The 26,055-nt window shown below is 35.1% G+C and overlaps 4 protein-coding genes across 5 annotated transcripts; 2 read left to right on the forward strand and 2 right to left on the reverse strand.

The window, feature by feature from the left end:
• On the reverse strand, window positions 266–4,167 carry LOC18612541. 2 transcript variants are annotated; one of them, XM_007049397.2, is made up of 5 exons: window positions 3,949–4,167; window positions 2,402–3,546; window positions 2,181–2,253; window positions 1,350–1,527; window positions 266–579 (listed from the first exon to the last, which is right to left on the reverse strand). In XM_007049397.2, the coding sequence occupies exons 1-4, from the start codon at window positions 4,039–4,041 to the stop codon at window positions 1,375–1,377; spliced, it is 1,464 nt and encodes a 487-aa protein (XP_007049459.2). In that variant the 5' UTR covers window positions 4,042–4,167; the 3' UTR covers window positions 266–579; window positions 1,350–1,374. The 2 variants fall into 2 exon arrangements, with proteins under 2 accessions (XP_007049459.2, XP_007049458.2); XM_007049396.2 differs by having other exon boundaries at window positions 1,343–1,527.
• Window positions 6,982–12,942, forward strand: LOC18612542 (vacuolar cation/proton exchanger 3). The gene is made up of 12 exons (XM_007049400.2): window positions 6,982–7,508; window positions 7,623–7,865; window positions 8,189–8,256; window positions 8,593–8,621; window positions 9,092–9,288; window positions 9,417–9,635; window positions 9,874–10,005; window positions 10,732–10,848; window positions 10,933–10,986; window positions 11,732–11,848; window positions 12,163–12,259; window positions 12,537–12,942. The coding sequence occupies exons 1-12, from the start codon at window positions 7,419–7,421 to the stop codon at window positions 12,563–12,565; spliced, it is 1,392 nt and encodes a 463-aa protein (XP_007049462.2). The 5' UTR covers window positions 6,982–7,418; the 3' UTR covers window positions 12,566–12,942.
• On the reverse strand, window positions 10,042–10,627 carry LOC108661002 (uncharacterized mitochondrial protein AtMg00370). Its single transcript, XM_018116600.1, is given in 3 exon segments — window positions 10,042–10,225; window positions 10,227–10,482; window positions 10,621–10,627. Coding segments are annotated over 3 exon segments (447 nt in total).
• Window positions 16,826–25,962, forward strand: LOC18612544 (flowering time control protein FPA). The gene is made up of 4 exons (XM_007049402.2): window positions 16,826–16,978; window positions 17,080–17,379; window positions 22,707–23,926; window positions 24,434–25,962. Exons 1-4 carry the CDS (start codon window positions 16,976–16,978, stop codon window positions 25,647–25,649), a joined length of 2,739 nt encoding a protein of 912 aa, XP_007049464.2. The 5' UTR covers window positions 16,826–16,975; the 3' UTR covers window positions 25,650–25,962.

A 26,055-nucleotide genomic window follows, 5' to 3' on the forward strand; every position in this document is an offset into this window, starting at 1 on the left:
AATAGGAGAAAGGAAAGCTTATATTTGGAGATAACAAATTTAATTGTTTAAAGAATATAATTTGGCAGAAAAGTGAAAACATTACAAGAGTTTTACTACATTTTCATAGATGATGAGCTATGCCACATCAAATCAATTATAAAAATAAAAGGAAAAAAAATTTAAGCATCTTGAATTACAAGGATATATTTTAAATCTAGGGGCTTAAAAACATATAAATCTAATTGACATGACTTGCTTGCAATCGATGCAAGTGCAATGTATAAAACATGAATATGTGGTTTGCATGACTTGCTTGTGAGAGTCTGAAAAATAGTCTAACAATGGAAATAAGTGGACTACAATATAGAACAAGTGACTGAAGCTGAAAATGTCAAAACATCTACACTGCTTAAAATATTCAAGTTGAATAAAAAGAATATATATATATATATACACTTTCCATATCATTCCCTGCAAAGGCCTATTTTCTCCATTTCCTTGGACCAAGAATGCAATCAGGCCAGGTGAAATCAAAAGGAAATTTGACCTTATAACACAGCAGAGATTACATCCCCGAGCTCAGACGCTGCCCATTGTCTGAAAGAGAAAATATAAGAAGCACCTGATGACAACAAAGTCTGCAAATATGTTGTATGTTTGTTGTGTCCTAAATTTACTTCTTTTTCATTTTTTTTTATTTTTATTTTTATTTTTTTTGTTGGGTGGAGAGTAGTGTTGGGTTGACGAAGGCATTTTGGAACAAAATGCATATTATTGCATCACTAAACAAAATTCTTTGGCCAAATGCCAAGAGATTTTTATGATCTAGTAGTTCTGAAACTAGATACCCTGATCCCAAGCTTGATTTCACTGTTTTAAAGTTACCAAGATAATCCATATACTGGCATGAACCAGTTCAGAAAGCTGGCCTTAATTTGGTTAAAAGTCTGATAGGGTAAAGGGTATGACATTTTGATGGCTAATATTACCATGACTGAGAACTTTTGAACAAATCCTAACTGCTGACCCATCTCAAATATCATTTATACTTTTAATGTCCTGTTAGGGAATCAAAAACACCAAATCAAAGTGAAAGTTGGTCACTCAAAGATTTTAGGAAATGTTAAATTCCAGAGTCACCCATTTGTCAAAAATGTACAACCATGTGGCAACTTGGGCATCACCTTAATAAAAAGGGGGGTCAAAGAAACAAAATCCAATTTATAGAACAATTTAAAAACATCCAAATGCATTATAGAACAATAACTACTACTTTTCACATATCAGGCACCTAGCCACCCACCTCCTCTATAAGAGATAATTTCAGCAAGACAGACATATCAACAACTAAAAACATTACCTTATACCTCCAGATTTAATCATGCTCCCCTGTTACTTTGGGGCCTCTTTGGCTATAATATTCTTCCATTTATCCTTAAGGTCAACTGGAGTACGAGTTGAATGGAAAACATGATGACCAAACTCCAAAATTTTCCTCCAGGGGATATTTTTATTCACTATACTTGAAAATCTACGCACTCCCTCCTGCAGTATAAAAATATATGGCAATAAAGAAAAAAATTGATGGAACAGAGAAAATTAAATATTGAATTCCTGCTAACTTGTCCATCACATCAGGATAGTCAAAACACATGCATGCCTAGACACTATGGCTTAGCTCAATCTAGCAAAAGCACCTATGAGTCTGGTGACTCCTGGCAAGGCACCTTTCTGGGGCATGTGCCTGTAAAGGCAAAAGGCAAAAGAAAGGCATGCCTCATCTGTTCAAGATATTCGGCACTGATTCTTACCAATAGTTAGAAAATAGCATAGGGCAGGACATGTAGAAACTTTTTTTGTTAGTCATCAACACTATTAAGGAAACTGTGTGTTTTATATGAGTGTCTGAAGCTTACAACTTAAAAAATTATTAATTAATAGGAATGTCCTGTTTAACAAGTTAGCATAGGATGTCAGTGGGAAACTTTTACAAAATACTATACACATCTATAGAAAAAATGATTGGTTCCCCAAGCAGTATATATGTTAACCAATGAAAATATTGTTTCAAATATATTTAAATAAAGAAACAGATATGTAGAAAAAATCATGTAGAATCGATCCCAAAAGTTAAAGCATAGCATGTTAGCAAATACAAAATATAGAAAAAGGGAGGAACATAGCGTCCCTAATCATACCTTCAGCATTTCTTCCTCTTCAGCTGTCCAGTGTAATCGCCTACGCTTTTCAGTACCCAATTTCGAACTCACACTGCAATTTAGATGAAAATATAAGGTAATTTTACTATAGTAGTAACTAGTTAACAAAAAACCAAGGCACTAACTATGACTTCGCAACAAAATATAACATGCTCAACATGGATACTTTTAGCCAAAATGTAAAACCCTTAACAACTTACAATCGCTTGTTTAATTCTTGGCATTGCACAGAATTTTTTGCTGCTGTAGCTTTTCCTTGTTGGTTCATCTTCTTATCCTTTGCACTAGTACTTGGTTCAGAGGATGGCATCTTTGGTGAATCAACTTTCTGAGGCCACTCCTTCTGAGCTGTTCGTTTGACACGCTTTTGACGCACTACGAGTGTCTCAGTATTCAAATCAGGTAATACAAACTCAAAACTTTTAATTGCAGGCACCTTGGATGTAGCATCACTGGTTATTAGTGCCATAGTAGTTCCAACTGCATTTGGGAGCACTGGCTCTTCCTTGTTCTCTTCTAATACACCTACATTGTCAGAAGTTTCTTTAGTTGATACAGGAAGTGCACCTTTCTCTATTTCTAAATGGCTTGAACTAATTGGTTGTATTTGCCATTGATCCTCATCAATTTCATCATCTTCACTATCAGAAGCATTTTCTATATCCTCATCTTGTATCCTTTCTCCATCCCCAAAATTTTCAGACCCACGAGCTCTAGAGTTTCTTTCCTCATCAGATTTGCTTATGGACTCAACACCCGGTGTTTCCTCCTGATCATGATGTATTCTCTCATTATTTTTATCATTCAGCCCATTTTCAGAATCACCAGTATTTATCTTCCCCGCCATTGTTGATACACTGGCAGCTTTCATGGTTTCTGTTTCATCTACCTGCATTTCCTCATTTCCACCATCTCTCTTCAAACATATAAAGTTTGACAATTCCTTCCTTGCCAACATAGCTTTCCTTCTCAACTCTTTGGTCCTCACTAGTTCTCGCTTGTACCAGCAGTAAGGGCAGTAAAATTTACCCATATTGTCAAATTTAGGATTACAATTCATGCACACTTCATGTATAGTAACCGGGCAGCCATTTTCACTGCAAACCAAAACCTGACCAGTTCGGCTATTGCATCTAATACAAGACTCTTGTTCTAACCAATCTACAAAAATACATTCTCTGCTAGGCCCTGCACCATGGTTTTCTCCTGCACATCTATCCACCTCTTCAACAGAATCAGGAACTACAACATCATCATCATTATTATCATTATCTTGACTGGAGCCAGCACCCTCCGATGCTCCACAATCAGTACCATCTACACGATATTCTTCATTAGCTTCATCCTATGGCAAAAGTTTGTTAAAAAAGAATAGCAGAACTAAGTCATATTACACTAACATTTTGACAGCATTTAGATTAATCTACATTTCCACAATACATAGGAAACGCTTCAATGCTTAAGGAGGTAAAGCATTTTTGACATAATTTCAATTTTCTCGAGACACAAACAGAGTAAGTTCTACTAATTTTATCATTATCTTTAAATACGGCATGATTTTTAGATATTTTCGAGATTGTTCCTACTCCCTAGTCACATTTTATATAATTACGAAAGAAAAGTTCAAAAATTTAAAGCGATTAAGTGCAAAAAAAGAAAAGAAAATATTCTCTACAGTTGTTTTTCTTTTATGTCGTGGATTTCCGAGAAACAAACAGAAGGTGGAAAAAAGGAGAGGGAAAGGTACCTGATGGAGGAGAGGAGGGGAGATGAGGGAGGGATTTGAAGGAGGTATCGAATTGCAAGGTCTGGACTTAACGCCTCGAGATTTTGTTCCCATTCTTTCTTTGTTTTTGGCTTCTCCTTCGGCTGTTTTTCTGTGTTCTTGCCGATTTACGAACGACTAGAAACTAGGGGGTGCCTGTTTGTTTTCTGATCGTTTGAGAATTGAGAGGGAAGAAAACCTGCCTGCAGGCTGGGCCTACGGGCAATAAAAGCATTGGGATTTGCTATCCTGGGCTGCATTTATATCCTGCTTTAGCCCATTTTTAAATGTTTAAAATGGGCCCCTATTTCTAATTAAGCCCAACTAAGCCTTTTTTCACTATTGTTAAAGCTTTTTGTTATTTATTTTTCATTCCATGGACGTCGGATTTAAATTTTTTTTAAGACTCTATAGTTTATATCGTGTTTGGAGGTCTGTACCTCTGCTGTTTTTTTCACTTGGAGAGGTATTTTGAAGTGCAGGACATTATTGAACTTAGATAAATAATGAATTATTGGTGATGATAAAGTTAGTTTTTGAAATAATTAATAAATGGGTGATAGTTCTTTCATTCGTTATATTTTTAGTATCGTTGAAAATAAGTTGCTTTTTCGAAAGGTTGTTGAATTTCTTGATGGCAGTAAGGAATGGCAACTTGATTCTACTGGACACCTACTTTCTTTAATTAAGTTATTGAAAATAAGAGCAATCTCAATTTCAAAAATTAATGCTTGAGTGGACCAAAATATTTGGTGTGATGGGTGTAATGGAGGTTTCTTAGCTAGCTCCACCTATAGACTAATACAAATTCAACAGATTGGAAAACTTGTAACTGGATAATCTCAAGTGGATTTGACATCTGGACTATACAAAGAATGTTCAGTTTTTCACGTGAACTTTGTTTCATGATAAACTCAATATGAATGAAGAAAAAGATCGTGGAGGATGCGACTTGTTTCCGATGCCTACATGGTATTGAATCAGCTTTGCACTCATTTAGAGACTGCCTTTATGCAAAAGAGGTTTGGAGTTATGGGTTACGTTTTGATATTGATGAGATCAATTTTTTTAATTTAGAGTGAAAGGAATGGCTTTGGAGAAACTATTCTAGTAAAATTAGTTTTATTGATAATGTGTTGTGGAGTGCGCAATTTATTATGATATTTTGAGAATTTTGGAAAGGTATGGATACTTTGATTTTTCAGCAACTTGTTTTATGTCTTAGTGTATGTTTGGTCTTGTTTTATGTCCTAGTGTATGTTTGGTCTAACTTTTTTTCAACTTATCTATTTTTTAAAAGTAAAAGTCAAGTTAAACATGATTTTTTGATAAATTCTTTAAAAAATAACTTTTTTTTTAGAATAAAATTTTTTAAAAAAAAAGCTTAAAAAAAACTCTAAAGATGAGCTTTTTATTCTCTTCTTTTAAAAATATAAAATAATTTTTATTTTTGTTTCAAAAATATCTTCATTTATTACAAATAATTACAATATTACCCTCTCAAAAAAAAAGAAATACTTTTTTATGATAATTTTAACAAAAATTATAATTTATAAAAAAAACTTATAAAAAAAAATTTATCAAACAATTTTAACTTAATTTTAAAAATTATTATTTTTCATAAGAACTTCATAATAACTTTTAAGTTAGAAAAAAGTCAGACCAAACAAACTCCTAGTAGGTTGTGGAATAAGTCTCGGCATTTTATTAGAGAAATTAGATAAGCCATGGAAAGGAAGCAATGTAGCAATAGGGTGGTCAAGATGGGTAAAGTAGAAGCCACATGAATAATCGTATTACTTTATTTTTAATACGGATGGTGCTTATCAATCGATTTTAGGGTGTGCATCTGCAAGTGGATTGATACGAGATAATAATGGGAAATGGACTGGTGGTTTCATCCTCAACATTGACTCTATGGATAGTTTTTCAGCGAAACTTTGGAGCATTAGAGAGGGTTTGTTGTTGGCAAAGAGATTGCAATTAAACAATCTAGTTGTGGAATTGGATGTGGCAGCGGCAGTGGCAGTTCAATTTTTTAGGGAGGGCGTGGTGACATCTCATTCATACACTACTCTAGGTCATGATTGTATTGTTTTGATCCGAGAGGGCTGGGTGAGAGATATTAGTCATATTTTAAGAGAAGTTAACATGCGTACAAATTTTCTTGTTAATGTGTCTCAGCATTGTTCGTTGGGAACGGCTACTTTGATCAATCTACCTTTAGATTTGCGTTCGTTACTTGTTAACGACATGATAGGCTCTCTTAGTATGAGAAGTTAGGCAGGTTTTTTCCCGTTCTTATGTATAAACAAATAATATTTTATTTTTTATTATTTTTCTTTATTTTTAATATTTTTTTAAAAAATAAAGAATTAATATCAACCATATGAAACCTAATTTATAGTTGGATATGCAAGCAACATGATGTTATTATCGCTTTTGTTATTGTTACCATTTTTTTTTAAAAAAATAATAGAATTTGTTTGAGTGTTTTGATTGATAAGATTTTCTATTATAATTTGTCGTGTTATGATTAAATGATTATACAAATACACGATTTATCTTTTTATTATTACTCTTTCCTATCGTATAATTTATTTATTTATTTATATTTGAATACATACGGTTTTAAATATAAATATAAATTTATATAGATATAAAAATAAATAAATTTTCATAATGATTAGGAGTATCATGATTAATAAATATATATTCCACAATATGGTTTTGTTATTACAAATGAATTGAAATTTGACAAATTATTTTGATTTAATGCATTTTGTAATTGTAATAAATAGGGTAATTAATTAATTCACAATTTTATTAGTACATTTTTTGGCCAAATTTGTTTTATAACAGGACGACAAAAAACAAAATCTGGATGAGGAGAAAAACCAAAGGTAACGGTCGAAGTGGGAAACCGCATACAAAATTGACTATTTGACTTTGCATTGCAAAGACGAAAAGACTCAAAAACGGCGCCTTTCTAATTTGTGTTGTAAAATTCGAAGGGCATTCCCCTGTTCGAACGGAGACGCAGAGTCTCTCTCTCTGAAAAATAGCCGTGAAAAGTTTACCGACAATGCCGCTTGATTCATTCCTCGTTTGAGTCGTTCTTTTTTTGTTTCCCTCTCAAACCCCATTTCTCTTCCGTCTTCCCTTTCTTTTTCCTTTGCTCCGTCATTTTGGATGGTGAAGAAAACCAAACGCATTGACTTTTTACAACTTATAAGTTTCTAGAGGTCGTTTCTTCGCTTTCCTTGAAGTTTCCATTCTTTCAAGACAAAGACAAACACAAAAACGTGGAAAGAACAATCCCCAACGGACAATCCATTTTCTTTTTTTCTTCCAAGTGTTCAGGAAGAATCAATGGTTTTGTGTGGAACATGAATTACCTGTTTGGACATGGAAATTTCATTCTTTTCTCTGTTTGAAACTGAAACTACTCCATGGATGACCCAGAAACCAACCATCACATCAACAAAAGCATTGACCTCGGCAACAATCGACCCTTTGTTCGGATTCAATCCCATGCTGAGGTTCTTTCTTTCTTTCTTTCTTTAATTTCTTTGGATGCAAGTTTTTGTGTGTTTTTCTGTTTTTGTTTTGTTGAATGGTGATTTTTGAGAAAAACAAGGGTATTGTTTGAATAGATTCTATCATTGGAGGAAAGAGCAGTGCTGGAACTTGAAGATGAAAAACTGGCAAGTGCTGACTCAATAACGATGAAGAAGCATTTCTTTAAAGAGACAACACATTGCAGCGATATAATTGACATGAAGTGCAACAATAATGTGTGGAATAGCATCAGGATTGTTGTCTTCTCTACCAAACTTAATATTCTTATGATTTTTGGCCCTGCAGCCATCTTTGTCGAAAAAGCTACTGGTTATCATGTGAGTTTTCTCCTCATTTCATTCTCTGCCAGTATTTCCCATATCATAGATATACTGATTGCATGTTCATTTAGGTTTGGTGTGATCGTTATTTTTTAATGCAAATATAAACAATATTTTTGAAGGTTAATAATTTTTATATGTATCTGCTTTGCTTTTATATGCATCATAATTATGTTAAAATTGATGTCACATTCTAATCAATTATGATTTTGCTTTCTATTAACGGTTTTGCTTTATAGCAACATCTAGGAAACAAAAGCAAATTGGGAAAGAAATTAGTAACAACCAAGCGTAGCCTTATTTTTTCAAGTGTGTTTCAGGGTCTAGTTTTTCCTTTGAGCTTGTTGGGGATCATACCACTGGCTGAGCGGCTTGGCTATGCTACAGAGTAAGCTTCATTGCTCTCTCATTTGTATCCTTTTTTTTTTTTGTTCACATGTAAAGTTCTGTGATTTCTTGACTTGTTTGATTCTGGACAACATCTCTGTTGGTAATGGATATTCCAAACACTGCTGCTTCAGCAAATGAATTGAACCCTATAGTATTTGTCTAAAAGTGTCAAAAGGTTCATTTATTGATTTTTTATGAGGAGGAGAAATTAGTTTAGGTTCTTGGACCATTTGTTAAATTGTGGCATGCACTCCCTTCTAAAATGCACTTAGTTTATGCTGCAATTATGTGGATTGATTAGTGCCTAATACAGATGGGGTTATTTTTTATGTAGGCAGCTGGCTTGTTTCACTGGACCCACAGGTGATTTTATTTTTAATTTTAATGAAGTCTCCCTCTTTTCCATTCTTTAGAAGTAAACATTCAAATTTGTTCAGCATCAAAGTTTTGGTTTATATCAATATGCCAGATTTCATTAGTGAGAACCTATTGCCTCTACTTTTTAAGCTTTATGCATTGACAGTGCAAAAGTATAGAGGATAACAATTTCAAAATGATCGGAAATCATTCATGAATTCAGTCACTTTTTGCATTTATGAAAAACTGATTGAAATCCAATGACTATGTGAAATTTTTCTTAAACAACCTTCCTATCAAATGCAATTTTGCATTTTCTGTGAAGCATGAATTTGAAAGTATGGTCATCTGCCTCATTATAGGGATAACTGAAATATCCAAAACCTAACAGATGTCACACATTAACCTGAATTTCTTCTACGACTAACTAATTTGCATTTGCAGTAACTTGTTGTACTTTGAACTGAGCTTTGCAGTTGGTGGGCTTTTAAATGCTACTTTTGGAAATGCAACTGAGTTGATCATATCAATTTTTGCGTTGAGAAATGGCATGATTCGTGTTGTTCAACAGTCACTACTGGGCTCGATTTTGTCCAACATGTTGCTAGTGCTTGGTTGTGCATTTTTCAGTGGAGGACTTGTCATTATGAAGAGGGAACAAGTGTTTAATAAGGTATGTTGACACTACGTAACAGTTAAATTTTAGATCAAGAAATAAAGCGCTTACTTACATTTCCGTTAGTTGTTGTACTTTTGTAATTTGTTCGGGAAAGGATTGAATAATGCTAATGTTCTTTATAGGCAGCTGCTGGAGTGAACTCTGGGTTGTTGTTGATGTCAGTCATGGGACTGTTATTCCCTGCTGTCTTGCATTCTACACGTACAGAACTGCATTTTGGGAAGTCTGAGTTGGCTCTTTCAAGGTTCAGTAGCTGTGTCATGCTTTTAGCATATGCTGCCTATCTCTACTTTCAGTTGAAGAGCCAGAAGAAACTATATGCTATGGTCAAGGACAATGAGGTTGGTCTTGATTAGAGTTGTTACTTATGTGCTGTTATCTTGGCTCTAAGACATGATTTACTGAACTTGATCCCTGTAAGCAGTGATCCTTTAATAGCTTTTGCTAATTGAATTTGCCTTTGTAACAGAGGAAAATCGTTTTGGAAAGCATAAATGGTCTTGAAGCCTTGTTTTAGTTTTTCTTGATCTTCTTGGATCTTTCATTTATAGCATATCTGATAGATGTCATGATTTTCAGGGAGAGAGTGAGACTGAAATTTCAGAGGATGATGAAGCCCCTGAGATCTCCATGTGGGAAGCAATAGTATGGCTATCTATTCTGACTGTGTGGATTGCAGTACTCTCAGAATATTTGGTTGATGCCATAGAGGTAATTTATCTTCCAGTTACCATATCAAGTCCTGTATTACATGATTAGTGACTTGGTATGCCTTTGGCAATGACCAAGTTTTTTATGAGGAAAGTTTGTGGTTTCTTCTTTAGATGAAAGCTCTGTCCTTTCTGCCTTGACTAATCTGGCTAACATTGAACTTGGTAAAATGAAATGGTTGAATAATTGAAAAATGAGATTATTCAGGAATATGCACTGAATTTCTGGTAGTAGATTTATAATCAAAAAAGTCTTTGTGATTATTCCAGAAGAAATGAAACAAAAGATAGGGTAGAGCTAGGACAGTTATTGTATGAGGTCTACCCAATGCTAAATGCAGAGGCGCATAGTAGATCGATATGAACATCATGAGCTGTCCCGCAATAAACCCAGTTGTTGCTGATACCTTCTTCTCGGTTCCTTCTTCTCCTTCTTCCATAACCCGAGCTCGTAGAAGGAAGAGATAAAATTTGCTTACTCAGCATTGGCCTGTAATTGTAGTCTGTTGACTCCGTTCTGAATTGTGAGATTGTAAAAGTAGCTTTCAGAAAAAAATTTCTGAAGTGTCCAAGCTTCCTTTTTTCTATTCAGTAAAAATTTAGATGTTTTCTCCACATATCATACAAGGTGCGGAATTCTAGTATTATGCTAGTAAAAGTTTATATATTACAAGGTATATTGTGCTTTTTGAAATGCTCTTACAATGTATATGATTGCTGTTTTCAGGGAGCATCTACTGCCTTGAAAATTCCCGTAGCATTTATCAGTGTTATCTTGCTGCCCATTGTTGGAAATGCTGCAGAGCATGCAGGTGCTATTATGTTTGCCATGAAAGATAAACTTGTAAGTATGTCCACCTGCGGTAAACTCTGCATAATTAATTTGTTAGCATAATCTTCAGCAAGACAAAATCAATCTCTTGTGCAGGACATTTCTTTGGGAGTGGCAATAGGCTCATCGACACAGATAGCCATGTTTGGGGTAGGTGCAAACTTTATACAAAGTCATGCAACCTATTATCAATTGAAGATGCATGTTAATCGCCTCATATGCTTCATCTTGTGCTTTCTAATTTTGGTACTATCAGTTATACCTCAGTTGTTGGTACAAATGGACAGAAAAAGCTCTTATTATATACTGTGTTTCCTTTACCAGGAAGAATGCAGAAATTAGGGAGAAATGTATTAAATTTTTCCTGGTGCAGAAGTTGTCAGTTCTTATGAAAGCAGCTGCAGATGAAACAGTAGGACTCAGCATAATTTCTTTTTTAGCTGCTGAACAGGACCCCTTATAATTGATATTGTGTTTGCCTCTGTTTGAGGCTACTAAAAGAATTAGTAAACTTCAAAGAAATGACTGTTAGACAATATTTCACTCCTACACACATAGCAAAAAGGAATTATTGAAGAATGAACATTCTTATCTAATTAGTAGAAGATATGCTATGTTGTAGTTGTATCCTACTAGGCTTTGTTCTGTGCTTCAAGGCAAGGTGGAGAACTTAACTTGCACAAATTGCAAAGACACCTGCCTCAGTTGTCATCATCATTAGTCAACCATTTAAAAGAAGAAAAAAAAAAAGATAATGGCCATAAAGAATTAGTTATGCTTGAGTAATTTCTGCCTTGCATTTTTATAATGTTCTATTCATATTTACAGTGACATGAAATATGTGACTTTTGCTTCCTCATTATAGATTCTTAGTATATTCTTGTAATGACTGCAGATTCCGTTTTGCGTCATAATTGCATGGATCATGGGGCAGCCTTTGGACTTAAATTTTCAACTTTTTGAGACAGCTACGCTTTTTCTTGCTGTGATAGTGGTGGCTTTCATGTTGCAGGTTTGCTATTTCAGAAAATTGGTCTTCTAGAACACATGTAAATATGGCAGTATTTTCCTGTGCCTGCAGATAGCAGGAAAAACTATCTTGTACAGCCTGCATTTGATCTTGATAACGAAGAGTGTGGAACATATTTAGATGTGAACATCTCAAATCCCATAGCCTTGAAACAATTTCTTACCAAGAAATAACTTTTCGAAAGATAAAATGTGAAAGATTTTTTATTTTCAGCAATCAAACTGTTTCAATTTTTCCGGAAGACTTTTCTGTTTATAATGAATGGTTCTTAATTGCTAATTCTGCTGACCTTGCAGGAGGGAACTTCTAACTACTTTAAAGGACTCATGCTCATTCTTTGCTATTTGATAGTAGCAGCAAGTTTCTTCGTACATACAGACATTGATTCAGTCGGTAAGTTATTCTTCCCTTCTACTGTCATTTGGTCAAATGGAAGCTCAAGTACTTTTGATAAATTTTATACTTTGGACATGGTTTTCAACTCTAATTTTTTATCTTTTTTTACTTGCACTAAATTGATCCATTGTATCATATTTACCATTGTCTTCAACCTACATGCAAATATAGAATGTCAATTTTATTTCAAGTAACTTTTCAACCAGTGAAACTACCACCACAGTTATGCATACACAAATTATGTACATAACTTGATCTACATGTGTTTTAGCAGTGGACAAACCCCACAAAAAGGGAGAATAAAGGAAGTAGTTACATGTGGTGGACTGGCCAAATCAACTGGTACATTCAATGAGAAGGAAGATGGTTTTTCCCTGTAGAACTTAGAGTCTAATAGAAGGTTCAAAGATATACCTCTGCCTAAGTAAAAGGTTTGTTTTGTCCATGTATAGTAAGTTAAAGAAGTCCACTTTCTAATTTTAGGTTCATAGATAGTGCTGTTTGGTGCACTTCCTTGCAGAGGCAGCCAGTGGATACTTTCTTCCTCCTTGGCCGAAGGTTGTATTATGGGAAATGGTTGCATAGATGTTAGTTTTACATTGTAATTTAGAGATTAGGAGTAGCACGTGTCAAATTTAAGAAAATCTGAAGAAATACACAATAAAACTTCATCTAACTGAGATATTTCATGGGTTTGTTTGAATTTTTTTTTTTCAATTTTTGCCCCCTTTTGTCTGCACACCATCTGGCAAGGTCTAGCTTAGATAGATGTTTATCTGCTGTCTATTGCACTGACATGAATTGTATTAAGCCATGTGTCAGAAGAGAAAAATTATCTTAATTTGCTATTTCTCAACTCTCATCTCTTTCTCTCCCTTTTTCACATCCAAGTTCCACATTATTTCTCTTAATGCATTACTTTGATGGGTAAGTAACTTGAGTTTTGACTGGATACTTAGGTGAATATTTAGCTCATTTGGTGAGACAGCAGAACTTGATATATGTTTTTACTATGAAATCAGCAGAGTAGCAGATGCACATCAGTGGAACCAAATAGTTGAGACAAAAAACATTAACTATAAGAAAGTGATAACCTAGATAAACATTAAAATAGCTGCCTTTCAAAGCTCAGCCTTTAACTTTTCAACAAATTTGAGTAATGTTTCTATCAAGCTCTGTTAATTAGAACTGATCTTAGACCTTTTCTTCTCTGCTTCTAGAATTTTTGTCCTAGAATATTGGAGCCTGAGGTAACAAGGACCATATTCTTGACTTAAGGATGGTTATTACAGAAAGTGATAGTGAGAGGAAAATCTGGTTAAAACCAATTTCTTGATCTCAAATCTCATATCTTTGGCTTTTGTTTTCTTATTCTGGAACCTGGAGGTGACTCTCCATGTGGCATGTGCCTGCAACTTGAACTGCTAGTATCTTACCATTATAAGTACAAAAGAGAAGTAAATATTTTCAAACCAACCCATCGATTAAGATTTGCATCAGACCTGAAAGGGTTTTATTTTGCCTTGGTAGGTTTCAATGTCTCATGATTCAGCATTATTTGTTTCTAATACTCTGTTCTCCAACAGAACAAAACCATACCCACAAAGGAAGATAAATAGCGATCCTTTACATATAAATGTACACCACTAATGTGGCATCATCTATTCTCTAGCCGAAGTACTTTAGGAATTGAACCATCAAAAGGACAATCAATCTTCCCTATCCTTTTCATCTCGATATATCCCATTTTTTCTCTATCCAAGTGTGAACGTATTGAAGTTAGGTCACACAAGATAACCAGGAGACCACAATTTTGTCAACAGTTAGTATTAAGTTAAAGTATTAGCCTTAATAAGAATTCAACAGTTATAATTAATTTGGATCATTAAACTGACTTTGAAAATAGATCCTTAATCTTCTGAGAATATCCGGTATCAGGGAATCATTTAGGAGCTTAGAATATACACATTTGTGTGTTTATCTGGCTTGGATATGAAACCTTGACTTGGCAAATGAGACGGCAGAAAGAAACACATAGATAAAAACATGGTATTATTTAGAAATTTTTATTGTTGTGAAGGAAAGTGCTGGGAAGAAACCAAGGCGAGGATGCTTTTCCTTCAAGTTCCCTCATTAGAAAGAAACTAGGAAATCACAGAGGCCCTTCACATATATATAAGAAGGAAGCAATGAATGGACATCAGCATGTATAAGGGATCATAGCTAGTTGCAGGAGGAGAGTTTCGTAACTAACGATGGCTCGAATATTTGAAGCCATGGAGAATGATGAGAGTATTGTTAATCTCTCTGGTGGCATACTGCTACTGTGCCAACTTTTCATTGCAATTTCAATCATATCAATGATTATTTTTGGTTGCGTGGATGGTGCAAACAACGACAACGAAAACAAAGAGAAAAAGGATAACGAGAAAGACAAGCCTCCGCCGAATCAGGTCACTATCGGCTGTTGTGATGGTGGTTGTTGCAGCACTGGCGATGGTGGCGATGGTGGCGATGGTGGCGGATGTGGAGGTTGTGGTGGTGATTAATTAGACCATCTAGCTAGGCGGACTGGCGTAGACAGCTACCAAACCATGATCCTCTCTTAGTGCTTCTGTTTGTTTTTGTTCTCTTGTGCGTGCTTCTAAACAGAGTCATTTTGATACTCTGATTGTTTTTTAGTGTAATATTTTGCCGTAATCCATTATTGTGATGAGTAGTTTTAAGCTGTGAGGGTACGTCCCTGGGTCAGGGTGCCTGAAAACTTTGGGCAGCTTCGGTTCTTGCCTTGAAGCTGATCAGCCCGCAGTGGTCTATATATTCATCTTCTAAAGCTGTACCATATCAAGATCCATTTAATCATTTCCTTCAATTTTTGCCACTTGGCAAACTGTATTAGAAGCTAAATACCAAGGAAAGCTAACGACACAAACACAAGGGGCTGGCGCAAAGTCTAAAGTCTCTTTCTCCAGGAAATTTATGTAATTATTATATCATGAGTTCCTAAAATTACGTTGAAACTGGCTCTTAAAATTTGATCCTTTAGAGCTAAAAAGAGATGAGTGCATATTCAATTCTAAATCAATATAGGCAAAATTAATCAAGTATATATGGAACTTTGTTGCTCGGATGGCCTAGCTAGGCTCTGTCGGGATCAAAACAACTGCAAATATTTCCAGTTGTTCTATCCACGTAGGTTACTATATATTGATGTTTGTAAATGGGACTTCTGATTACAAGGAGTGAAACAGGATGAAGTAGAAGCGGCAGAGAGGAGGATTGAGATTAGGGTAGCGTGTAGAGCAATCGGCCGGTTTGATCTCTATGTTCATGCTCCACTTACATTATACTAATTAAATTATCTTAATAAATTTTTTAAGTGTAATATCAAAAAAATTTCAGAAAAATTCAAATAAGTCTTTATATTTTGATCACGTTCAATAAAAGTTTTTATATTTTTATTTTAAGTCAAATAAAATTTTATATTTTTATTTTGAATTAAATAAATTTTTATAACTAATACTTGACTTACTCATTATCATTATATGTTGTATAACGCTGACTTGGTACACTGCTAATATATCATAATTGATGACGATGTGTTTTGCTGACACATTATAATTGATAATAACGTAACATATTAATTTGGCATGCAAATATGATCATGTGTATTTTTTACCCTCTATATCAATACTATTTCAATGCTATGTCGATATAAAATGATAAACAGTATTTTGATTAATGACAAATAATCAATAATTAATCATAAAAATTTATTTGATTCGAAATAAAAGTACAAAATCTTAATCGAACATAATAAAAAAAATAAAGATCTTATTGCAATTTTTTTAATTAATTTAGAGACTTATTCGAGAATTATGTAATTTTTTTATTACTAATATTATACAACAAAATATGATTACATACTACATCATTAAACACCTTGTCAAACATTGCTAACCATGTCTAACATCTCTGCCAATGGACTAGGACTTGTTTTGTTCATTGGTAATTTATTTTCCAACGAAAATTTTTTTCAAAATTTCTCCAAATTTAGCATATGGTACTTAAAATTTGATACTTATTGATTTTCAAATTCAAGAACATATAATAAACTATTATTATCATATGAAACTCGTAAACACAAGTTTGAGATTGACTGCTTTAAATTTAACTATTTTAATTTATATCACATATGTACATAATTGATAAACAAATATATTTATACAAGTTAATTCGGCTCATAAACTTTTGAGTAAAATATTAAATACTCCAACTTTATTTACTTAAATAATAACAAATGGACATCCTAATATTTAATTTCAGTAATTTATATGTAATTTTTTTATTTAAACAATAAAATTCGAATTTTTATTTCCTTAAAAATAATAATTATGAGCTATCTATACTGTTTTTCGACATTAAAAATAGAAAATATAAAAAAATAAAAAGAAGAAGAAGAAGGAAGAGTGTGACGATAAAGTTGGTAGTATTAGTAATGCATTACCACGTCATCATTCGGATTTCTTTATTTTTCCGCAAATAGCAAACCCTAAAATGAGAAGAAAATAAATAAATAAATAATTAACAAGATTATCCCCACATCTCTCGCAGTTCATTGAAGAGTCAAGCTAGATTTGCAAAACCTTAATCGATCCGAGAAGGAAAAAGAATCACTCTTCAAATTCTTCTTAGAGAAGAGAAAGGGTAGCCATGGTCAGTCACTCAGCTCTCTTTCAATTCCATTCTCATCTCTCTTCGCTTATTTTCACTCAAATCTTCTATCATCTTTTTTTTTTTTAAATAATTACTTTCAGACTGGCCGCGGAGTCAGGGACCGATCGCGACGTGACCACCCGCCGTCGGGAAGTTTGGGGAGGAGCAATGCACCGCCGTCGAGACACCTTTGGTTGGGGAATCTATCGCACAGTATATTAGAGCCGGACCTCACGGACCATTTCTTACAGTTTGGGGAACTAGAGAGCGTGGCTTTCCAGCCAGGTCGAAGCTACGCTTTTATCAATTTCAAAAACGAAGAAGATGCTATTTCCGCCATGAAGGCGCTCCAGGGTTTCCCTGTAGCGGGGAATCCGCTTAGGATTGAATTTGCCAAGGCGGTTAGTCTTGAACCATTACTATTATTTCTTAGTCTTTCGATACTGTTGATATTTTCTGGAATGAATTTGAATTTGAGTGAGTTTTCCAAAACTTGTGTGTTTAGTAGCAGATGATTGGCAGGGAAATTAAGAGAAGATTAAGATTTTTAAATAAACATAATTCACCATTAAAGGAATCTGAAAAACCAACTAGAAGCTTAAGTTTAGAATCCAAAATGAATATTAACTTGGCCAAATTAAGGCTCTGACTGGTTGTTACTAATTTGCTGCTTGCTTTTTAACTTCTGGAAATGAAAAACAGAAAAGCCTGTTTTTGAATTCCTAAAATTTAATTGGTTTGTTTTTAATAATAAAATGTGTGGTCTTCTAACGTTTATTATATGGAACAATTAATTTTGACTATGTTTTATATCTTTGCCAATTGGTCATTTCTAATCAAATGCAATTTTACGTTTTACTATTTATCCTTCCGCCTTTTAGCAACTTTTAAGAATGCAAAGCAAACAGCAAAGGCACCAACCAAAAGAGCCAAAATAAATGAAGAAAATAGTGTTGCAGTCCACTTAATTGAACAATTGATTGTGAGTTCCCTGCAGTTTCATCAAAATACCTGGTTAGAAATATGGAACAATTATAGGTTGGCAACTGACCTCCTACGTTTATATTCTTGGAGATTCATGCCATAACAACAAATAACATATTGGGAATAAGTGTGAATCAACATATTCAAGACTCAAGTTCACTGCCTCAAAGCAAATTATATGATTCTTTATGTGGAAGTCCTTTTAATTTGCATCTTTCTCCCAGTAGCAGCAACTCTAAGAAACTATATCCTCCTCCACAGCACAATTTTATCTGCAAAGGTTGCATTCATAGTAAGTAACTGGTAAAACTAAAGTAAGCACCATGGAGTTAAGATTTTGATAAGGCTCAGCATGGTCTTCTTAATTGCATACAACAGGCTATACACTTTTCTTGATTTGGCAATTAGTATTATGCCTCAAGACTAATCATTACCAACACTTTAAACATCTAATCAGGTTCAGAAATCTCAATTATTTCAAGAATAATGACATAATAAATGAAAAGCAAAAGTAAAATACTTGCTGTCCACTCGCATGATTACAACATTTTAGTTGCATTTTCATCCAAGATACATAGTCTGTGGAACACTGCTATTTACTTCCAATGCACCACTCGGGTTTCTAGAGATTTTTGTTTGACCATAAAACTCAAAGAGGGTTCTCTATTACGATGGATGTTCTATTTTGTCAATAAGCTTTCTTCCTTGCTTTGTTAATTTCTCTATTCTTGCCAAGCACTCAGCATGAAATGCAACTGTTAACATCCATAGAATTTCAAGTTATAATTTATGGCAACTTGAAAAGGTTGATTAGAAGTCAACTGCTCCCCAAGTTTAGACCAAATAATCAGTGACTTGTATATGGAATTTTTACTTCACGGTAAATGTGTTTGTAAGTGAATCAGTGGCTCCTATCTTCCTGGAGCCTAGTTATGCATTCAATATAATTCACTTTTAATGCTATCTCGTGCAATTCTTCCATGCATATTCCCAAGCAAAACAGGTACAACGAATAGATTTTCTCTATGGAAACTCTTTGCTGCAATGCTTCTTCAGATCCATTCATTGCACTTAACCATGCTGGGAAGTGGACTTTTGAAAGTTAAAATTGTTGAATATGATGGATAAACTTTATTGTCCTGGAAAATTATCATTCCCAACACATTTGAATTGAACAAAGAAACATTACTTTTACATTGAAGATCTTGCATTGAGGTGGTAAATCAAAAACGATCTCTGTATCATAATTTTGTTGCTACCTCATTAAGCATGCAGAACATGTCTGCCATACAGGTTGGCTGCAGAACATTGTGTCTGTGTAAACTCCATATGATTTTGTTGTTCAAATCCAGTGGTTCTCCTTAATGGTATGATGAAAAGGCTTGACCTTTTAGTTTTTTTACAATCCTTTTCTAATGTCAGTAGCTGAATGGGTACATATAGGGTCATCATTAATTATGTTGATACAGGAATTGTATCTTGTGCAGCACTTTGAAAATTTTCTCCATGAAAGAAAAGAAAATTTACTTAAGACAGAGCTTTTCCTCTGCTGCCAATAAATCTATCTCCCTCAACTTCCACAACCTATAAAGATGCTCATACCAGCAGACACTTGAACATGAACAACATATGTTCTCTGGTGAAGTAGGTTGTTTTCTAATAATTATTTTAGAATCCTTTTGGTGCTACTTGATCTAGATTACTCACATTCCAGCTTCTTATTTTGCATAGGAGTTAAGTCTGAGTGAATAACTGACCATAATATAAATATAACAAGTTGCAGCAGCCATCAACCTTTTTCTTTGCTAGCAATAACTGATCTTAGTTGAGTTCTACTATGATATCCTTGTTGAAAGATATATAAAGAATAATGAAATAATATAACATCTCAAAGATAAAGTCAGATAAAGGAAAGAAGGAACTGAGAGAAAGAGGAGAATGACTGGAATTGACAATTACTAGATTTTGAATAGAAGCACCAATCTAAGTTGAAATTTGACCTTCAAATATTGAATCTTGGACTGTATTGGAAGGTGAAAGCTGTAGAAGGAAGATCATTGACATTGTTTTTAGGATAAATTGATACTGTTGTTAAGTATCCTTTGCAGTTTAACCAAGCCAATCATAATCAGCACCAGAGTGCCTTCCTCAATTAAAGGAGGATGATTGATTAAATAGTGAACATTATAGACTCTTCTAATAGCTAGCAACTTGGAGCAGATGGTATAAACTGTGCCAACAAGAGCCATGAAACTGGCCATTACATAACCAACAGTCTCTTCAAATATCTGAATGTATTGCACGATGACTATGTATAAGATAGAGAGCATAAAATATAACTTCAAGTAGCCAATCTTGGTAAGCAACATGTTTCTCAAATGCTAACAAATGGCCAAGCTTGCTTTCAAGGTCAATATCTTTCTTTTCTCTGAAATGTTTCCATTTTAGCTGTGACAGTAAATCAAGAAGTATTCTCAACTTGCGACATATTGGAATATAAGATGAAAATGATTACTCGTTCTTCCTCTTGCCATTGATTTACCACAGCACACATTGCTAATTTTGTGAGCATTAAAATTATTGAGGGGAATGTCTTGTAAACTTATAATCCCATAATAATTAGTCATCACCTTCAGTATAACTTTCATGCTGCCTGTTGACCATATGCAATCTTAAACGACCATTCTTAGTTTAATTTCAAATTGTTACTTAATTATTATGAAGTATGACTGTTAAAAGAGGCGTTTCTGTGTTAAAGTGATTACTAAATGTTGTAATTGTTATCTTGCATGCCTGCCTTATTTTTCAAGATTCAATTCCCTCCGAAAGAGACAACAGAGAAAGAATAGATAACAAAATTAGAATAACATAAATAAATAAAGCAAGCCTCAATGCTTTATTGCTTAAAAACTGTCTTCTCTTTATATCTGGTCATAGAAGTTCTAAGTAGTCCTTGATCGAGATTATAATTGAATGATTGTTCATATAAACAATAGAGAATTTGAATATTCAGCCAAGAGGTATACATTGAGCAGGCTAGCTTTTCTTTTCCATATTTAGTCTTCTCAGAACTCAACTCTCCAAGAAGAAAAGGTCTTTGTGATAAGAGTTTTTCTGGCAAGTTTTGCAGGATTAGACTCGGGAACCTTTGTGATTCAATTATTGACTGGCTGTTCTGTAAATCTAAGTGATCATATTCACTTCAGAGGTGTTGAAAGCCTATATATTTTCACAACATTGATCTGTTCTACTTGTAAAGATGCATCTGTCAGTTTCACAGCATGGTTTATATGTTTGACTTTTGGTCCAATAAATGTTTGAACTTGTTTGTCTTCTCAGCAAACTATGAGTACTTGTGCTTGTGGCAGCTTATGATTCAATTATGTGTGTTTCTGTGCTGTGAACCATTGTGTAGTTTTTCGCTTTTATGATGAGATGTGTGTGTGGGGGTGTGTGAATATTTTGTAGTTCTTAGTTAGAGGAGGGAGGTGCCATTTCTGCATAATGGAGAGTTTTGTTGGCTTCTTACCAATGCCTTTAGCCTGTACTCTCATCATTATTGACCAGGCAGATTTCTCTGCTGGGGCTTGCTTGGTGGAGGTTTTGTTGCTTTTCTTATATTTATTGGAGATTTGGAGTATGCACGTGAGTTAGTAGAAGAGGTGCTCAAAATGAAATGAAATTGCCTGTGATTAAATTTTTGACAGTCTATGGAAGCTTGATTATTATATATATATGTCTCTGGCGGGGGGGGGGGGGGGAACCGTCAACACATGGATGGTTATGTTGTGGTCATAAGTAAAACCAGGTTTAGAATCTGTTCAGGATTATGACTATCTTCTGGTTGTGCAGCAACTGGAACTTGAGGCAAATGATTCTGCTTTTGAACTAGTAAACTGGTAGAATCTAGTTCAACTGGATCATGTTTGAAAAGTTGCAGATGTTAGAAACTTACATTTGGTTAGTTTGATCTACCTAATTGCGGTCTTTTATTCAAGTGACAGTAGATACTTTAAACACATGAAGTGGTTCCTGTGATTGAAAAATAGGGATTTTTCTGTGCAGATAATTAACTCGAGGCATTTAGAAGCTGCAAGTTTAGGTAAACACAACATGATAATGTTCTGTAATCTGGCATTTGGCTTGATACAACTGGAAGGTCCTACAATTAGCACTCCATATTTATTTGCTTTCGTATAGCTTGTATTTCTTTTGCTTTCTATTCTTGTACTTTGTATGTTTTTTACATGGCAGTGTTTTTCACTTCATGAATTGCAACTCTGATAATACATGGGGGTGTGAAAAACTTTTGAATGCCAAGTTACAATTTTAAAGCCTTGTTCTCTACAGCATTTCCCTCATGATCAAAAAGAGATACCTTATTTGACAAAGTTAGTCAAAATCCTCCAACACAATGCCCCCTTAGGTGGTGTTTTTACTTCCACCTTGATTACAGAGGCAGTAGGATCTTGAGGTGAATTGTTACAGTGGCTGGCTATTTTTCATTAGCTCTGGAAGTTTGCCACACCATAGTCCAACATGTCTATAGAGTGTGTTTGCTAGTAGAAATGGCTATTCTTGCATACAATGGTATGGAGGCATAACTGAATTCTTTCTCCATATCCAACCACTCGATGTCTATACCCTTGCTTTTTTAAACTTAATCAATCTAGATTAAAATCATATAAGACTGCTTAAAGTAAGGGTTGGTCTTCCCCTTACCTAGTGATATTCTTGATCACAGGACAAGTCATTGACATCATTACATGATGAGGACTACTTGCAACGTCGAGATGAGCAGCGTTCTACAGTAAGAGGGTCCCCTTTCTCACCAAGGGACCCTAGAGCACATCATGCTAGTCCTGAACATTTTGCCCCTGACAAATCAAAGATGAATGATAGAAGTGCAGAGCCCAGTGAGGTCCTATGGATAGGATTTCCAGCTCTATTGAAAGTGGATGAAGTGATTTTAAGGAAGGCTTTTTCGCCATTTGGTGAGCTAGAGAAGATTACTGTGTTTCCAGGTCGTAGTTATGCTTTTGTTCGGTTTAGGAGTGTAATTTCAGCTTGCAGGGCAAAAGAAACTCTTCAGGGGAAGTTATTTGGGAACCCCCGTGTGCATATTTGTTTTGCAAAGAGTGAGGGCGGGCCATCCAACAGTGGAAGAGGCTCAGTGAATGCCCCCAACTCTCCACATTTCAGGTTAAATGGTCGCTCGGGGTCTTCTGAGAACTTTCTGCAGGATAGGAAGTTTTCAGACTTAACAGAAGATGCAAGCATCCGATCTCCTTATATGCCAAATTTTGATTCTGGTGATTCTGATGTCTACAGTTTCAATAGGCAAGGTAGTTCACGGAGTGCTGGAAGTACATATGAACCCTGGAGGTTTGGAGAAGGGGGGCCTGATCCTCGACTACCACAAGATTTGTATGAACATAGTAAAAGTCCAATGAGATTCCATGACTTTCCTCCAAAATTACCCCAGAAAACTGCATACTATGAAGAACCATGGGATATGCCTGAAGACACCTATTCCACCCATGGAACCAAGAAATTGAAAACTGGCTCCTTTCCTCCTGAGAAAGAGCTACCGGAGTATCCTTTATCTGATCTTGAACATGAAAAACATGCTTTTCCAAGGATGCTCTCTGATTTTACTCAATCTGAGGCTTTTGATAAGAACTTTGAACCTGGAGCTTTTGGGTATAAACAGATTCCCGATCGGCCAATGAATTTAGCTCCAACTCATGAGGAAAGGAATGATCACTGGAAACCATCTTACGATGGTTTTCAAGTAGGATCTGGTTCTCTACAATCAAATGTAATTGAAAGGAAAAGATTTACTCCTGAACTGGATCCGCCATCTTTGAAAGAGTGGAAGTGGGAGGGGACAATAGCCAAGGGTGGAACTCCTGTCTGTCGTGCTCGATGCTTTCCTGTTGGAAAAGTCCTTGACATCATGCTGTAAGTAGTAAAAAATCCTTTCTCATAGGTTTTTTTTTTTTTTTTCAGTATCCTTTCTCATAGATAACATGGCACTATACTGATTAATGATTAGTTGCTGTCATTTAGTCCTTCATTTTCTTTAAGTAACTTTATTCATCCTAGGTGCATTAGGTGTCCTATGAAATGGGATGGTTCCATTTTGTTTCCCTTATTCAAGTAATGGTTTCAAGCCACAAATTGACTGAATAATGTATCATTTTTCAGTAGATAGATTGAGATTTAATTGTTTATTTTCCTATTTTACTGGTACAATATAAAGTAGAAGGATCTCTGCAAGTATTTGTAATGCACGTATTTGTTGTTTAATATTTTTAGATTTCTTGACAAAAAAATTTGATTTTTTTCATTTATTTTATGAAAAATGACTGAACCTTGTTGATTTAATGGGGCGTCACATAGTACATCTGCACTCCTACCCTTTGGACTTCACTAAAATTACTGATTAGCCTGACCATGATGCTGCAGGCCTGAATTTTTAGATTGCACAGCAAGGACTGGTCTAGACATGCTTGCAAAGCACTACTATCAAGCATCTAGTGCTTGGGTTGTTTTCTTTGTCCCTGAAAGTGATGCTGACATGGGATTCTACAATGAATTCATGCATTACTTGGAAGAGAAGCAGCGGGCAGCTGTTGCTAAATTAGATGATAAGACCACCTTATTTCTTGTACCACCATCAGATTTTTCAGAGAAAGTACTGAAAGTACCTGGGAAACTGAGCATTTCAGGTGTTGTTTTGAGATTAGAGCATTCTGGTTCCAGTTTCGGGTCTTCTCATCCAAATGAAAGAAAAGATGCAAGCTTGTTACCTTTTCATGGTGACACATCTTTTGCAAAGCCATCAACCCCTTCAGGGCCATTTCCTTCAATGACATCTTATCCAGAATTAAGTAGATCAGGAAATAAAGACATCTCCTTTCCAGGGAATGGGGCTCCATCAGCTCCACCTCTTTCACTTTCTGGGTCAGCTCATTCTGTTGGAAATGTGTCTGACTTGTATAATGAGCACAGACGTGATCATGCTCTCCAGCGAAATGCTATATTTGGACCAAGCTGGTCTTCTCATGATCAGCAGAATCCAGTTTCTGGTGCCAGAAATACTCCATCTCAAGTTTCCAGTAGTGCTTATGATCCTGCAGTTCAGGGACATCAGTCAATTGTGCCAAGGGCAGTGCAAGAAACATATTCTAGTACTGGTGGAATTTCAGGTATTCCATTATCTGGAAACAGCAAACCGACTTTGCAGGAAATCAAATCTTCAGTCCCTCTATCTATGCCTATTTCAGCCCTTCAACCAGAACAACTAGCACAACTGGCGTCATGTCTTGTTGGGCAGCAGAGGCAGGTAGGAAATACTTCAAATGTATCTATGGGGGAGAATTTTCGGCACACAAACACAATGGACCAGTCCGACATGTTGAGACAATCACAGAGATATGCTTTACAAAATAATCAGGCAACTCCTGAGCTTTCAACATCTCAGTTTTCTCAAGTGCAACAGTTGCAGCAGCAGACCTCAAATGCAGTTGCAGCAGTGCCTCAAGCAGCCCAAAGAAGTCAACAATTGCAAGGTAATGGTATGCAGGAAGAAGGCGATGCAGATCCACAGAAACGCTTGCAAGCAACATTACAGCTGGCAGCAGCTCTTCTTCAACAAATTCAACAGGGGAAAGGGACTTGAACAGGTCCCAGATGTGTTGTTACTTTTAGCAGTTAGCTTAACGAAATTTCGCAGGTTTGTTTTTCAAGGGTTGGCCATAGTTTTTAGCAATTGTGCATAAGGAGGGTGAAGCGGCACACACTTTTGGTATTTCCTCGTCAGCTAATTACATTGCTTTATGTTCGTAGATTTGTTTAGTGAGCAAGCTGCTTGCTATGTGTTTCCTGTTTTACTTAGTTAACAAGTCGAAGAAGAAGACCAGCCATGTTGATATCTACCTTTCTGAAGTTGCAAAAGCATAGTTTTCTCTCTATGCATTGATCTATTTTTTCTAGCATTGTCTGTTCTGCTGAAAATGATTTCTTGCAGAAAAATGTTCCATGGAAAATGTCTTTATGAAAGCAGACTGAACATAGAAGCTTATATT

This window comes from Theobroma cacao, chromosome 1 (assembly GCF_000208745.1).
Source record: "Theobroma cacao cultivar B97-61/B2 chromosome 1, Criollo_cocoa_genome_V2, whole genome shotgun sequence".
NCBI classification, from domain to species: domain Eukaryota; kingdom Viridiplantae; phylum Streptophyta; class Magnoliopsida; order Malvales; family Malvaceae; genus Theobroma; species Theobroma cacao.